This window comes from Lontra canadensis, unplaced genomic scaffold (genome assembly GCF_010015895.1).
Source record: "Lontra canadensis isolate GAN:19392208 unplaced genomic scaffold, GSC_riverotter_1.0 scaffold25, whole genome shotgun sequence".
Lineage (NCBI taxonomy): Eukaryota > Metazoa > Chordata > Mammalia > Carnivora > Mustelidae > Lontra > Lontra canadensis.
This window is the reverse complement of record NW_022631019.1, coordinates 10,413,103-10,429,228: the sequence shown is the minus strand read 5'-3', so window position 1 is coordinate 10,429,228 and position 16,126 is coordinate 10,413,103. Positions and strand designations below refer to the sequence as shown.

At 56.9% G+C, this 16,126-nt stretch overlaps 1 protein-coding gene across 4 annotated transcripts in view; it reads right to left on the bottom strand.

Annotated features, from left to right (window-relative positions):
• Nucleotides 1-16,126, bottom strand: part of KAZN (kazrin, periplakin interacting protein) — a 1,022,442-nt gene that overhangs the window by 45,328 nt on the left and 960,988 nt on the right. For all 4 annotated transcript variants that reach the window (XM_032863466.1, XM_032863468.1, XM_032863467.1 and 1 more), the window contains 2 exons: nt 7,733-7,869; nt 4,437-4,607 (listed from right to left, as the gene is read on the bottom strand). In XM_032863466.1, coding sequence (XP_032719357.1) covers nt 4,437-4,607; nt 7,733-7,869 — 308 coding nt within the window. The remainder of the gene's footprint in view (nt 1-4,436; nt 4,608-7,732; nt 7,870-16,126) is intronic.

Here is a 16,126-nt window from a genome sequence, read left to right as displayed (position 1 = left end):
AGTGCTTTGGAGTTTGGGCTTGGAAATCGGACAGCTCGGATTTGAGCCTGGCTGTGCCCCTTCCCCGTTGGGGGATCCTGAGTGAGGTCCCCCAGCCCTCGGTGCCTCCACGCCCTCATGTCTAAGGGGGATCCCATGGTTGCTGTGGAGAGTCCTGGTCTATGGGAAAAATACTCAAAAAAGGTTAGTGACTCAGCAGGAAACATCTACCAGGCATGGCCTAAGTTCCATGAAGGCCCAGAACCCAGTCTCTCTAATGCACGCTCAGTAAGTCGTAGCTGCAGGATTGGTGGGGTCACTGACGCCCCCCTCCCCCCAAGATGGGGTGAGAAGATGCAGGAGGCAGGCAGGCCCCTGCGCTGGGCCTCCCTCTGGATCGGGGCTGATGAAGGCCCCTGACTGCCCGGAGGGCCTGCTGATGGGAGGCCACGAAGCAGTCATGTTGGAGGGAGCCTGGGCCCCTGAGGGATGCTGGAGTGCGGCTCAGCGGAATCCTCCATTAGCTTTTCAAGGCTTTCCTGCTTGTCCAGTGAATGTCTCCGCTGGCCAAAGGCTGGGAGGATCCTGGTACAGGAACCTCCAGGAAAACATGAGCAGGTCTGTGAGCAGGTCTGGTCCAGGGCCAGGAGGTGGTGCTTGTGGCAGGTGGGTTTCCGCAGAGCGAGGGCAGAAGCAGCACCAATGCAGAGCACGGCCGCCCCTGTCGTCCCCCTGCTGCTTGACCTGCCTCTCACCCACCCTCACTACGCCTGACTCTTGCCTGGGCCTGTGGCGGCTGCCATTTTTAAAGACAAGGAATTGGAGGTCTAGGCGGTTAAAAGTGACTTGAGGTTGCACAGTGACTGGCCAGTGGAAGGGACACGAAAATCCACACCTCCTCACCCTGGTGGGGCCGAGGACAGGACGGGGCTGGGTGCAGAAGCCCGGTCAGCTGGTATTCACCGAGCATCTCCTCACCTCACCCCCGCCCTCCAGGAGGAAGGTCTTACAGTCCTGACTTCATACATGTGGAAACTGAGCATCAGAGAAGCTGAGTGCCTTGTCAGAGGTCACACAGCCGGAAGATGGCAGGACCCAACTGGGATTCTGTTAGGCCTGGATGGCCAGGGCACGGCCCGGTGCTGCGCCCATGCTCGACTGAAACACCAATGTAACAGAACACTAGTTCCCAACTGGAGCGAACTCTGCCCCCGCCCACCTCCCCAGGGGACCCTGGGAAACGTCCCGAGACTTTTGGTTTTCCCAGCTGGGAGGTGTTCCTGGCACCCAGTGGGCAGAAGCCAGGGAAGCTGCTGGACACTCTCCGGTGTGCCGGCAGGCTCCACAACACCCTTATCTGACCCCAAATGTCAGCAGTGCTGAGGGTGAGAAGCCCCATTTACAGCGTAGTCTACGTAAGAAACATCCCCTGTTTTGGAGAAGCAGCGCTGACAGAAAATTGGGCCACCATCAACCAAGCTCCAGGGCGGGGGAAGGGGCAGGACTAGCATTCTGGCGAAGCCTGTGATCTCGGGGGCTGGTGGTCCTGTCTCCCATCCCCTCTGTGTAGCGGAGGCCAGTGGGGAGGGCCTGAGGGACCGAGCCATGGCTGCTGGGGGAGGTGCGTCCTTCAGACCAGCAGCCAGATGTCCTTATAAAGGCCTCGAGAACAAAGCCACCACATCACAGAGCACAGGGCCTGTGACTCCCAGCGCTGCCTTTCCACCTGCTGGGCAGCTCTGGGCGAGCTCCTGCCCTCCGAGCCTGTTTCCACGTCCCTAAAATGGGCACAAGAGGAATATAGGCCTCGTTGGAGTGACTGCTCGTGGGTACGAGTTTCTTTTCGGGGTGGGGAAACTGTTATGGAACTAGATCGTGGTGAGTGCTGTGCAGCTCTGTGAACATACTCAAATCCACCGAGTTGTACATCTTAAAAGGGAGAATTTCATGGCATGTTGACTTATATCTCAATAAAAGAACTTATTAAAAAACATATAGCTACCCCCCCCCCACAGGGTGGTCTCACAAAGCTGATGTGGCTACATGTGCCATGAGTGGTAATGCCTGGTTTGGCCAGGGGTCGTTCATCTGGAACGTTCCCCCCGAAAGGGCAGGTGGCTGAGCGGGCACGTGGGTGCTGACCACCAAACACTGAGAGGGCTTTGCTTCTTGGGAAGCCAAAGTCTTTGACTTTTAGTGAAGGGAAGCAGCCTTCAGAACCATACAGGGTGTGTAGAGACCTCCAGCCCAGCTCCCCTGCCTAAATTGGGACAGGGCCCGCTTATGCTCATCAGGCACTGGGCTGCTTCCCAGGCTCTTAAGGTCACTGGCAGGTGTGAACTTGCCAGCTCAGCTCCCATCTCCTTGGTGGCACCTTGAGGTCACTTAGGAAGTCACTCATCACCAGGGGCCACAGCCAGGACCCCTAGGCAAGTGGTGAGCAAGTGACTCAGGATGGGCCATTCTGCACCTTGTGTTGAATCGAAGTCGTAAAAAAAATTGAGGTGCCATTCAAGGGCAGGTTCAGGGTCATCCTCCCCAGCAGGGGCCACCGAGCAGACCGCTCCATGTAGGCCCCTGGCTTCCCCACCTCCGCAGCCGCCTGGACGTCGGCCCATTTCTAAGCCTTCCCGCTGCCTCTGTGAGCTCCTCACTTCCCTTCCGGCACATTCCACAGGCTAAACCTGCCAGAGTGGCTTTCTGGTGCTCACCCGCAAGGCACACGCCCAGGGATGGCGGCCTCCCTTTAGTCTCAGCCGGGCCAGCAGGGCAGCAGGGCGAGCTGGTTAGTGCCACCCGGAGCAGACAGTTCTGGAAGTCTCTGGGGTGTGACATTCTACAGATGGCGAGCGACAGAGGGGCTGGCGAACACCCCCACAACATTGGGGCTGTCACGCATCTGGGCACTAGGCCCTCCCTCTGCCGCGGAGCCCTGGGCGGACCTCGGCCAAAGTGACGGAGAAAAAGCCCGCACTCCAGGCTGCGAACACACACCGTACGCACTCCCGCTTAGCAGGGGTCTGATGCCCACCAGAGGAGGGGCCAGAACCTGAGCTGCGCTGACCAGAACGGAAGCAGGCTGAGGAGTCTGGGCATGGTGAGAGGAGAGAGATCTGCTTCCCAGTCCTGAAAGACCCCAAGAAATCCCCCGAATGCCTGAGGACTGTGCTCCAAGGCCAGAAGACACACCTGGCCTCTACTGGGCCCTCCGCAAACCCCACTGGTGGGGAAAGCACCCACCCTTGCAGGGGACCTGGCGGCAGCAGCTGCTTCCGGCCTGGGCAGTTCCGACCACTAGGGGTCAGCATTGGACAGGAGACCCAGGAGGGGCCCAGGGGTCCTGACCTGCCATGGCACCGCCCACGATCCTGAAAAAACCGACCCTAGAGAACCTTTGTGTCGCCATATCACCGCTATATACAGCACCAGGCAAAGCAGTTCCCTGGCATTATTTCATCAAAATCCCCAGGCTCTACGGGATATATGCAATTATCCCTACTAAGACTTGATGAAACAGGTTCCGAGAGGTGAAGGGTCCTGCCCAAGGTCACACAGCTAGCAGGCAGTGGGGCTGGATTCAAACCCAGAACCCATGGCTGTCCCCCACATAGTTAGCCAGCATCAGTGCTCTCTGCAGGAGACCGCGGTGTTCTAAGAGCTTCATGGGACTCCCTCACCCACCCCTATCCCCCAGGAGCACCCTGCACACTCTCTTCCCAGACAAGGTCACACTGAGCCCTTGGTGGTCCTGGCTTCCTCCTGGGAGGACAGGGTAAGGTAAAGACCCTCCCCCCATTCTGGTACCAGATAAAGGGCACTAAAGTCCAGAGAAGTTTAGTGAGTGGCCCAAGGTCACACAGGAACAGGCAGAGCAGGATTCCTGGGCCCTGGACCCCTTTCACCAGGCCCGGACACACCACCTGGGCTCTCTGTCCCCACAGGCGGGCTGGGCACTTCCATGGAAGACACAGTGTTTGGAAATACGTGGAAGGTGTGTTTGGGATTGGGGAAAAAAAGAATAACATTTTTTCCTTGACAACCCAAGTAAGACATTTTCACTAGAGATTTCCTGCAATAATCCTACCCAGAAATAACCACTGTTAGTTTTTTGGTGCATTTTCTCCCAAACGTTTTCCTAAACAAGTATGTGTATTTTAAACAAAAATGGCTTTGTTTGTTGACAGTGGAAGTGTGGATGGGCTCCCGCACGCTCACCAGGCCCCTGCAGGTGGATGAGAGGTTGCAGCCTGGGCTCAGGGGGCTCGGGGGTCCATGTGGAAGGAGGCTGACAGAGCATCACGGACCCCACAGCCAGCTGCACCCCTTCCTCCGCTCCGCTGCGGGACTCCCGGCAAACCTGTCCCCACCCCGTCCCCACACCCCTTCCCCAGCGCATCACGTGGCCTCTAGCAGCTTTCTGGACACCCCAGATGTGTGCGGGTGGGGCAGGGTCTCACCATGGCCAGCTCAGCCTCCAGCTCCTTCATCCGGTTGTCCTTGAGGTCCAGCTGGGAGCGCAGCGCCGTGGCATGGTCCGTGGCCTCCTTGGCTTGGCGCCGCAGCTCCCACTTCTCACGCTCCAGCAGGTCCTTCTCCTTTGCCAGGGCTTTGACGGCGTCTTCGCTCTCCTGCAGGGACAGAGCGCCAGGCCGTTACAGAGGGGGTGCAGGGCCTCCTCTTGGAGGGGCCATAGAGGCCTTGATCCCTGGACCAGAGGAAGATGAGGGAGGCCCCTGGCTCTGCCTCAGCTTAGCTGGGGGACTGGACTGAGACAAACCTTTAGTAGGTGCTCCGTACGTCTTGTTTCCGTGAACAGATGAAAAAATGAATGTGACAAATGTTTCTACCCCATCAAGTCTCCGTTTCTCCATCTTTAATACCGGGGCGGGGGGAGAGTGTCGACCCCACTTGTTTCAAAGGACTGTTATAAAGATGAAATGACTTCCCGAGTTGGGGATACATGGAGTCTGGGGGAAGTCTGGGTCAGGAGAGGTGTTGGGCTCTGGTGTTTGGTAACATGTGTGTCACAGGAAAGGAGAGATGGAGAAGGAGACACCTGCTGTCCGGCTGCTCTGGTTGCCCGGGGGTCCCGCAGCACCCCGCAGGGTCACAGCCCATGCCAAAGCAGGCTGAACCCCTCCACGAGCGGCTGTGACCAAAGGCAGCAGGGTGCCCGGCAGAACCCCCAGCCCCGAGCCGTTTCCTCGGAAATGCAGAGGGATGGTCCCAGAGCTCCAGCTGCCCCGAGCCGGAGCAAAGCCAAGGAACAGACGGCTGTGTCAGGGGGCCTGACCTCCATGGGCAGGAGCCAAGCGTCCGAGCAGCAGGTGCCCTTTCCGAGAAGAAGGGTCCCAGCGCAGGGCCCTGCCCAACCACCACCCCATCCCCCACCCCCAGCAAGGCCTTCCCATTCACGGGCTCAGGAGCCCTGCTCACAGTCCGTGTGCGGCCCAGGGCTGTGCGGAGAGGCGGCCTTCCTGCCTTGTTTGCCAGCCCTTTCTCCGAAGGCCTGACAGCCAGATGGCCAGAGCCAGGGAGGCCCAGGGCTAGCCCTTCCTCTGGGGCTGTCACAGAGCTGAGGCTACAGCTTACCGTCAGGGGAGAGGGAGTGTGGGTCAAATCCCGGCTCTGCAAGGACAGGCTGCAAGGACTATCAGGCCCCCACGCCCTCGTCTGTAACCCGGAGATAACATGCCAGGACTTCAGGTGTTATTCTGAGGACGGACTGAGAAAATCCACGTGGAGAGCACAGCACCACACGGGCCCGTGGCCATCCCGGCTCAGAGGTCCTCTCCGAGTGGCCTTCCTGGATGACCCACCTGAGAGCGGCTCTCTGTGCTGCTACCCAACGTTGGCATTGAACCCATATTCACGGACACTGTGGGCAGGAACAAGCCTCCCAGAAATGCCTGTATCCACACAGGGCATGAGAGCAGGGATGTGCCGTTCGGCGCATGGGCACATACCTGGGTCCCAGAGGGCCAGCCCACACACAGCAGCGGGTGACAGACACTGTTGCTACATGATTGGGCACCCTCGGCTGCAGGGGGCTGACCTGACCGGGAGGGCCACGGCACCACAGTGCCCATGCCGGCTGCGAGCAGCACCCCCGCTTCTCAGTGCAGCCTCGGTGGGGGGCAGGGGATGGTCCCTTCCAGGACATGGCACTGGCCCCTGCTCTCTGGGCTCAGGACGCCTGGGTTGGAATCTTTGCTGCAGGACACTGGCTAAATTATTCAACCTCCTCAAACCTCGACCAACCGCCTCATTTGTGAGACAGCGACAGTCCCACCTCCCAGGGTGACAACGCTCGGCAGAAGGCAGCCATGCAAGCTACACAGCGACAGATGGCACTATCACCCCATCACAGGTGGAGCCATACTGGAAGGTTCTGGAAGCAATCCGCTCAGTGCAGGGAGGCATGCCACTGCTGGTTAGTTCTTTTTCTGGGGACCTGGGTTCAGGTGGGGTCAGGGCAGCAGGGGACAGGAACAGCCCCTAGCATGCACATGGATGGGGAGCTCTTACCCTGGGGGCTGAACTACATCCTGGGCATCTGCCCCCAGCACCAGGCCACAAGCCTGGATCACAGAAGGGCCGGGGACGTGAAGTGTGTGGAACTGAGTAACTGATGCTGACCCGCGGCCGCACGGCTGCCCTCAGCTGCAGCAGCTTCAACCCTGCCCACACTGCTAGCTGGACTTAGGGGGGGCCCCCAGTTACCTGGACTTAAAAAAAGGTCATGGTCCAGGGGTGAAGTGGGTCTCCATGGAAATTTCATTTTCCAGTAAGAGCACAATTATAAAAACAAATTTGATGACCCCTTGCCAAGACAGAAGTGTTTGCTGTTAAGCCTCAGGAAGGCCACAGTGCCACTGGGATGCTCAGCGCACCACCCACGGCTCCTGGGCCGGGGCGGCCACGACCTCCTCTGGTCTGCCTTGGGTTGCTTGGTAAACAACAACAGTAAAAATAACTTGTTTGGCTAAACTCCTACTCACCCTGCAGAGCCCAACTCCTATGTCCCCTCCTCCGTGAAGCCTTCCAAGACTCTTTTCCTGCAGGCAGAATTTCCTGCTCTCTCACCAGGGCTCCTGGGTCTCTCTGCACACTGTTATTACGGTATTATTAATAAGATGCGTAGCTAATATTCACCGAGCCCTTACTGCCAGATGCCACGCAGACTGCTTTGCATTCATCACATCTCATCCAGTGCTAACACCTCTACAAAGTCTGAGGCTCTCTGAGGGGAGGTGAGATGCCCTAGGGCACACACCTAGGGGGCTGGGATCTGAACCTAGGCCAGCTGGAATCCAGAGTCCACACTGTCAGCGACTGGGATGTCCTGTCCAGGCTTATCTGCCCAGGAGGCCTGCGGGCCCCCCAGCTAGGGGCTATGCCCATTTCATCTCCATACCCAAGCCCGGCCCAGACACATCAGAGGCCTCCTCAGGCGTGCAGGGGACATGGGCAGTGAGTGTGTTTGGGGATGAGAGAAGCCAGACCTCCTGATGGCAGAGAAGGTATCCTGCAGGCAGTGGGAGGTGAGGGTGCTGGTGTGTCTGTACAGGGGGTAAGTGGGGAGGGACCTGGTGTGGGGTGGGGGAGGGGAGGGAGCAGGGGGAGGGGAGAAGACTTAAGGGAGAGGGAGGGGGAGGAAAGGGGAGCTGAGTGGGAGGGAGCAGGAGGAGGAAGGGGGGAGGGCTGAGGGAGAGGGTGCTGGTGTGGGGGGGGAGGGCGGGCCGGCCCCCACCTTGCGGTGCTGCTCGTAGTTGCGGATGAAGTCGCGCAGCTGCTCCTCGCGGCTCTCCAGCGTGGCGTACAGCTGCTGCATCTGGCTCGCCAGGTCCGTCTTCTCGCCCTTTAGGCGCTTCCGGTCCGCTTTCATGGCTATGGGGGCAGAAGAGCGCGTCAGAGCCTGGGGCCCTCGCTGGCCGATGGCCCCAGAGGCTGAGAAGAGACCCAGCCTCTACCCTCTTTTTAAGAGAAGAGAAAACGGGGTGCAGAAAGATGATGTTTCTCTCCCACGTGCCCCGGTCACTTAGTGGCATCCCCAGGACTCGAACCCACGGTCCCTGTTCTCACCTCTCAGTTTCACTGATCCAATCAGGGCGGCAAGCCCTAGCCTGAGCATCCCTCCCAGCCCTGAATGGAAGAAGGGTCTCCAGGCAGAGGGATCTGGGGGCCTGGCGAGCATCTGCGTCCACGGCCCAGGAAGCTGACGGTGCCCCACTCCCTGCTGAAGGAGCCCCCACGGCCCACTTGGAGCCCCAGGACCACTCGGCCCAGTGCGACAGTCCATCGTCTGGTTCAGTTCCTCCGCAGGAGAAGCACTTGATTAAAAATACCCAGAGAGTGGGGCGCCTGGGGGGCTCAGTGGGTTCAGCCTCTGCCTTCGACCCAGGTCATGATCTCGGGGTCCTGGGATGGAGCCCCGCATCAGATTCTCTGCTCAGCAGGGCACCTGCTTCCTCCTCTCTCTCTGCCTGCCTCTCTGCCTACCTGCGATCGCTCTATCAAATAAATAAATAAAATCTTTAAAACAAAACAAAACAAAAAAACACCCAGTGAGATACAACACCAAAAGTATTCACAGCGGAACAAAACACAGCTGCATCACACTCCATCAACACGGGACACTGCTGAGCTCCCGAAGCCACCACCACGGAAGTGCAAAGACAATGCAGAGAACGGCAGAAAATACTTCCAAACCGTCTGGTAAGGGCCTTACGTGCCGAATATACAAAGAACTCTTAAAACCCAATAATAAAAAGACAATCCGAGTAAAAAACAGACAAGCCATCTGGACACACATTTCTCCAAGAAGTGGTCAACAGGCACATAAAATGAGCTTGACGTCATTCGTTAACAGGGAAACACAAATCAAAACCCCCACCAGATACCACTTCACACTCACCAGAATGGCCAAAATAAGCAAGATAGACTCAAGTGTTGACACGGATGTGGGGAACCTGGGACACCTCCCAAGCTGCTGCCCGGGATGGATGGAATGGGGCCGCCATCTTGGAAAAGAGTCTGACAGTTTCCCAAGTGAGTCAAAGTCAAGTTGCCCCATGATCCAGCAATTCCCTCCTACGCACACACCCAAGGGAAATGAAAACATAAGTCCAAGCAAACACACAAATGTACAGCAGCACAGGTCACAGAAGCCAAAAGTTGCGAAACCGCCCAAATGTCCATCAACTGATGAATGGGTTAAGAACAACAACACAGTGTGGTGTATAGCCATATAACGGAATGTTATTTGGTAATAAAAAGAAGCACTGGGTGGCTCAGTGGGTTAAGCCTCTGTCTTCAGCTCAGGTCATGACTTCAGGGTCCTGGGATCGAGCCCCGCATCAGGCTCTCTGCTCAGCTGGGAGCCTGCTTCCCCCTCTGCCTCTGCCTGTCTCTCTGCCTACTTGTGATCTCTCTCTCTCTGTGTCAAATAAATAAAATCTTAAAAAAAAAAAAAAAGAAGCACCACTTTATGCTGCACCACGGGTGAACCCTGAAAACATGCTACATGAAAGAAGCCAGTCACATACCATGTGATTCCACAGACTTTACGAACAGTCCACAGTAGGGAAGACTAAGGAGTCACGAAGTAGACTCATGGTGGCCCAGGGTCGGGGGGTGGAGGCTGGCAGGGACACGTGGCTGGAGGGGTGGTGGCTGGAGGGCATGGGGTTTCTTCCTGACCTCATCAAAATGTCCTAATAGTGACTGTGGCAAAGGACATACAATCCGTGACTAGACTAAAAACTACTGAACTGTACATTGTAAGTCGGTGAATTGAATGATATGTGAATTATATCTTAACAAAGCTCTCTCTCTCTCTCTCTCTCTCTCTCTCTCACTCTCACACACACACGCATGCACACATCCCATGCAGGGCCACGAGCCCCAAGCAGCTGCCTGGCAGGCAATTTGCCTTTTGCTGATGGCAGACTCTCTCCCTTGTGCCCCGGACACCCCTGTTCTTTAGCGAATGGCGCTGCTGAGTCCACGGTGGGCCTCAGTGCCTTTTCCCACAGGCCCCAGAACTCTGTTCTCTCCCTGGAGAGAACACTGAGGAAGCCTTTTGTGTGAGAAGGCACAAAGTAGTTAGGCCATTTTCCCGAAGTCACACAGCCATGTCTGACCCCAAAGCCCACACAGCCGACCCTACACTACGCTGCCCTCATAGAGAATGTCCAAATGGGGTCCGGGCCCACAGTGAGCGGAGGGCAGCGATATGCGGCAGGCAATGGCTGTACCACCCCTCCTCATCCTGAGCATCCACCCCACAAACTCAGCCTGCCAGTGGGAGAGTCGGAGCCACCAGGTGTGACATAAGGACCAAGGACCCTGGGCTCCCAGCCTGGTGTTCGACAGAAGCTGATGTCCTTCTGGCCCTGAGGGGACTCCTTCGTCCTCTTGCCCTTTGCCTCCCTCCCTGCAGCCTGGGTAGAACAGGGCACAGGTAGGTCTGCTGGGACCATGGGGAGACCCATGCAGTGGGGACCCTGAGTCTTGGGCAGGCCTTTACATTCCAGCTTTCAACCTGTCCCCCTGCAGCTGGACACATCCTCTGTCCTCTTCAGGGTAGCTCAGCTCAGTGGGGCCGGAATTCCGGGCTGCAGGGCTGTGACTACAGGACAGGGACAGTGGAGGCCATGGAGAAAGAGCTCATCTGCTGTGACTCCTGTCAAGCAGGGGGTGGCCCCGGGGAGGGCTGGGAGGCAGGCAGGGCTGGGCTAGTTTTGGGCCCTGGACCCTAACACGGTGTGACTGCACTCCTAGTGAGCTTCTCTTTAAGAAAACCCAACATCTAACGACGTTTAAGTGGGTCAGAAGGCATCTCACCAGGCACAGGTGTCACCGAGAACTTGGAAATTTCCATCTGCAGTCTGTCACTAGATCCTAGATCCTGGCCGCACTCCAGTGACAGAAGTGGGAAGTGGGTGGGTATTTTTATCATCCCATTTCATAGGGGAGCAAACTGAGGCCACACAGCCAACAAATGGCAGAGCTGGCTCCGACCTGGCACCTGACTCAGGCGGGTTTCAGACTGTCGAGGGGCGTGGTTCCAAGGGGTGGGGGACTGCGGGGGGGGGGACAGCTGATCTGAGCAAAGTCACCATGGGGGCTTCCAGGGGAGCCTTGGGTGGGACTCTCCATCTCAGGGGAGCAGCTGAGCAGGTGTCATGGACTCCCCCGGGGAGCACGCCTCTGCCCTACAGCAGGCAGAGGAAGCCATGCCTCTGCCTTTTGGTTGGAAATTAATCCCCCTTGGGCTCTGATTTGTCTCCTTCATTTGCCTTATCAGGACAAACACCAAATTCCAGACTTTGCTCTTGACAGCAGGAGGCTCTGGGAAGGCTGCCGCCCCTTTCCTCCAAAGCACGGCCGGGCCTCCCTTCACTTTTGCAACATGGCCTTGGAGAGGGGCGACGTGGCAGCCTCTTGCTGGCCTCCATGAATCCCCACGGGTCCATCCCTGCAGCACCCGCATGTGTAGCCGCACGAACTCCCATTCTGTCCTTCAGCGGAGCCGTGTGAGTGCGTGTGTCTCTGTGTGTGGATGGCCTCAGTGGCAGGGCAGGAGGCCATACCTCCCCCATCCGGCTGGGGGCTCCTGAGAGCAGAGGCTGGACTTCCACCTTCAGACTGGTAGCTCCTCCTCAAGAGGAAACGGAGAGCTCCCCCAAACTGCTGACCAAGCCCCTTCTGTGTGCCGGGATCCATGCCTGCTGTTGTTGGGGGACAGGGATGAACAAGACACAGTCCCGCTCTTGGGGGGTCAATAGGGCGATGGAGAAGACAAACCCCTCCCTACACACGAGGATGACACTAGACTCCACTCACCCTGCTCTTTACCAAGAGAACCCCAATTCTGTTTGTGCCCAGCTAAAACACTCAACATCCCAAGCTCCCTTGCAGCTAGAGGGGGCATGTGTCCAATTTTGGCCACTAAGATTTATACACAGGGGTCTTTGGGAAATCCCCCCTTTTCTTTTTTTCTTTCCTTTTTTTTTCTTTTCTTGAGAGACATGCTGTGCTGGAGTGGTGGGGGTAGGGAGGAGAGGGGAGGGGCAGAGGGAAAGAGAGAATTCCAAGTAGGGTTCACGTCCAGTATGGAGCCCAATGTGGGGCTTGATCTCACGACCCCGAGATCATGACTTGAGCCGAACTCGAGTTGGACCTTAACCAACTGAGCCATCTAGGCGCCCCTCCCGTTTCCTTTTTCCCTTTTTTTTTTTTTAAGGTTTTATTTATTTATCCAACAGAGAGAGAGCACAAGTAAGCAGAGTGACAGGCAGAGAGAGAGAGAGAGAAGAGAGAGAGAAGCAGGCTCTCTGCTGAGCAGGGAGCCCGACACGGGGTTCAATCCCAGGACCCTGGAATCATGACCTGAGCCGAAGGCAGCTGCTTAACCAACTGAGCCACCCAGGAGCCCCCCTGTTTTCTTTTTAGTAAAAGATCATAGCATAGTACACTAGCAGTAATTATTCCCTTTTGCCCTTTGGTCTTCTTCCTACTGGGAACACAGACGTGATATCCTGAGGCACAGTAGCCCTTTTGTGAATACAAGAATGAAGACACAAGCTGAGCATGGGAGCAGACAGACAGACAGAAGGGGCTGGATCCCTGATGGCATCATCTGGGCCAGGATTCCTTATAATAGGAGAAAATTAAACCCCGCTGTTTCTGGGATTTCCCATTTCATGCACCCCAACACATTCCTAATGGACACATCAAGGTAGGCTGTGAGAAGTGCCTTCACCCCACCATGAAAGTTTCTGCTCCATGGTTCCTTCACGTGAGCTCTCCCTGGAAATTCTTGCTCTATGAATTCTGGGCTGGACCCCGCCAGGCTGAGCACTTGAAAAAAACATGAAAAGCTGACTCCCTGGGAATGAATGCCGAGTGCAGATCCCTTAAAGACGAAGATAAGGAACTTCTAGAACCACAGTGTAAACAAAGAAGCTGCTGCGTGATCTACCACAGCTTTTCAGAAGCACACACGTCCATAACCCGTCAAGAAAAACTCCACGGAGATGTAGGACCTGGGAGCAGGCACCTGGGGGCCCCTGCATTGACTTGAGGTGGGAATGTGTGTGTCTGCACCCCAACTGAGCCTGACTGCCCCCAAGTCTCCAGAAGCTGGGTCATCCGACAGGGGGCTCCCTGATGGGCGGCAATGGCATTACAACTCAGCACGGTGGGTCCCCTAGAAGTAATTTAAGCTACTAATTTATGCAGGTATGGAAAATATGCAGCGGGGTGCCTCCTTCCTCCACTACACGTCTGCTTTTAGCTCTCCTTCAAAACCCTATCCTGACGTTCTCCAAATGCTGCTGAGGCAAGACGAGGTCTGCGAGGCATGAACCTCCTTCTCTCTAACCAGCCTCCTGACTCAGCCCAAAGCTCCCCAGCTCTGTCCACCTTCTCAGCCATCCAGCTTCACCCAGGCGTGTCCCAACCACTGCCATGGTGATGGGTGATGTCATGCCCAGCGGGCCCTACGGGATCACGGAGGGAGACCAGCTCAGCTCCTGGGAATGTGGGGACTCTGAGGGTGGGAAGGCGGGCATGCAGGGAGGGACTTATTTTTCTAATTCTCAGGAGGCTGTATGCCTGCATGAGACACGGCGGCTGTGACCAGGGTCCCCGCTGTGGGCCCACGAAGACGGGAGCTTCTCTGGGGAGGTCACTCTTCTCAAGCTTTTGGGGTGGCCCTTTCCACAGCAGACCCCTTCCTCCTTTCCTGGCTCAGAGTGCTGCAGCCCCTCATGGACGTGGGGCGGGGGCGGCGCAGTGTGAGCCCCAGTTTAGCTTCTGCAGATGCACTTCTGGGAGGGCGAGGAGCAGAGAGCAAGGGGGTCTCTACAGTTCTCCCTCACTCCCCCCATGGGGAAAGCAGACCCTCAGCTCCAATGCTCTGGTAAAGGAAGGTGTTGGCCCACATTCGAGGGAACCGGACAGGCTAATTGTTGGCTTTCGAGCCTCTGGGCACCTAAAGGGTAAGGGATTTTAGAGGGCACGTTTGAGCAGGAGAGGATTTCTGCTTACCTACCAAGGCAGTGCATGCACAGAGAACCTCACTGGGGAGTGAGGGACCAGGCTCCCCGGCTTCCCCTCTCTGAGTCTCAGCCCAGGCCCCCAGCATGAGTATGCTCAACTCTGAGCACTTCCTCTGGCTCCTGAGGGTCCAGGAGGCACCACCTCTACCACTGACCCCCCACAGATGCGTCCATGGCCTGGACCAACGCCACACAGTGGGGCAGGATGGGCATCAGTGGAGTCTGAGGGTCTGGGCTCTGTCCCGGCTCTGAGCCCCTGAGCAAGTCACTAGCCTCCCCCAAGCCTCGATTTCCTAGATGTTACAACTCCCGTGCACCGGGCACTGCTCTAACCCCTCATGTGTTTTCGCCACTCAACTGTCGCAGCCACTGTATGAATTCATTCCATGTTACAGGACGAGGAAGGAGGCATCCAGGGAGACTGAGGACACTGCTGAGGTAGTGCGTGGCAGTATTCCCACTGGCCCCAGCACCAATCCACCTTCCCTCCCACTCTGCTGCTCTGCGGCTTCCAAAATCACCCACCCCCAACCAACCTTCTCTAGTCCCGTTGGCCTCATCTGTTGCTTGGGAACTTGTGTGTGTGTGTGTGTGTGTGTGTGTGTGTGTTGGGTGTGGGGGAGGGGCACCTGCCTTATGGAGGAGGAAATTGAGGTTCAAAGGGTTAACTTCCTCACCAAGACCCTCATGGCTCCAGGATCGGACCCTGGCCTTGCATCCCTGACATGCGACCTTGAACCCCTCACACTCTTTCCCCACCCCATTGTGGAGGCACATCACCGGAAACAGCAGAACCTGCATCGATCCACAAAACCACCGGAGATCCAAAAATCCACACCAGTTACTCCTGCTACCCGGCGCTGTTTCTGCAGCTAACAGTCCCAAGGGGGCCTTCGGAGGTTTCCATTAAAGGCAGCGTGACATTCTTGTGCGCACCCCATGACTGCTCCGTGGCTGCTGGAAGGAGGGAACACGCATGCGTGCAAATCTGCAGCTCTTAAGGAATCCCACCCCACTCCCACCCCTGGCCCCATCACCCCACGGCTTACAGGATCCTCGGCCCGCCCAAGACACAGTCTCATCCCACACCGTCAGACTTCCCATTAGTCTGACCTCAGGAGATTGCAGGCCTGGTTCTGGATGGTCCCAAACCAGGAGACCGTAGGAAAATTTCCAGCCTGGTGAACTCTTCTGGACAAAAGGGCTCTGAGGTGGGGAGGGGTGGTGGAGGGCAGGGGCAGGTAGACCTCAGCCCATGCAGGACCATCCCAGCAGTGGGGGGGGGCTGTCTTTCCCCTTCAACATTCTCCTCCGGCTGAGCCTTTGGCATCCACGGAGTCTGGGAAAGGAGGGGCGGGCAGACAGGAGCCAGAAGAGCCTAGCAAACCACTCTGGAAAAAACACCCACCAAAATGCTCTTCCAAACAGGTCACGGGCATACACGCCGCAGCTTGGGGAATATAGTCAATGGTGTTGTGACAGCGCTGCGTGGTGAGAGGTGGGAGCTCTGCTCGTGGGGAGCACAGCACGATGAGACTTGTTCAATCACTACTCCGTACACCTGAAACTAATGTACCATCAGCTCTACCCGGATTAGAAAAAGAACTAAAAAATTCAAAAATAAAATAAAAGCTCTTTCAGCTCAACTTCCCTCTACAGAGGGGGAAGTGGAGGCCCAGAGAGGGAGAGAGGATGGCCAGTATCACAGAGCGAGCAGCCCAGGTCTCCTGATTCTTAGGCCAGCGCGGTTGTGTGAAAAGCTCAGCTCTGGGGTCTTTAACTAAACCTGTTTCTGCATCTGTAGAATGAGGCCTGGAAATGCACTCACTCCTGCCCAATACGGAACGGTCTGCGGTGTCCGCGGTGACCGGTCAGATGCGGACCATGAGCACGTGGGGAGACGCCGGAAAGACACAGCTTCAGGGGGCGACTGGGTGGTGCCGTCGGTGAAGCGTCTGACTCTTGATTTGGGCTCAGGTCATGATCTCAGAATTGTGAGATCGAGCCCCGCGTCGGGCTCTGTGCTGGGCATGGAGCCTGCTTGGGATTTGCTCTCTCTCCCTCTGCCTGCCTGAGTC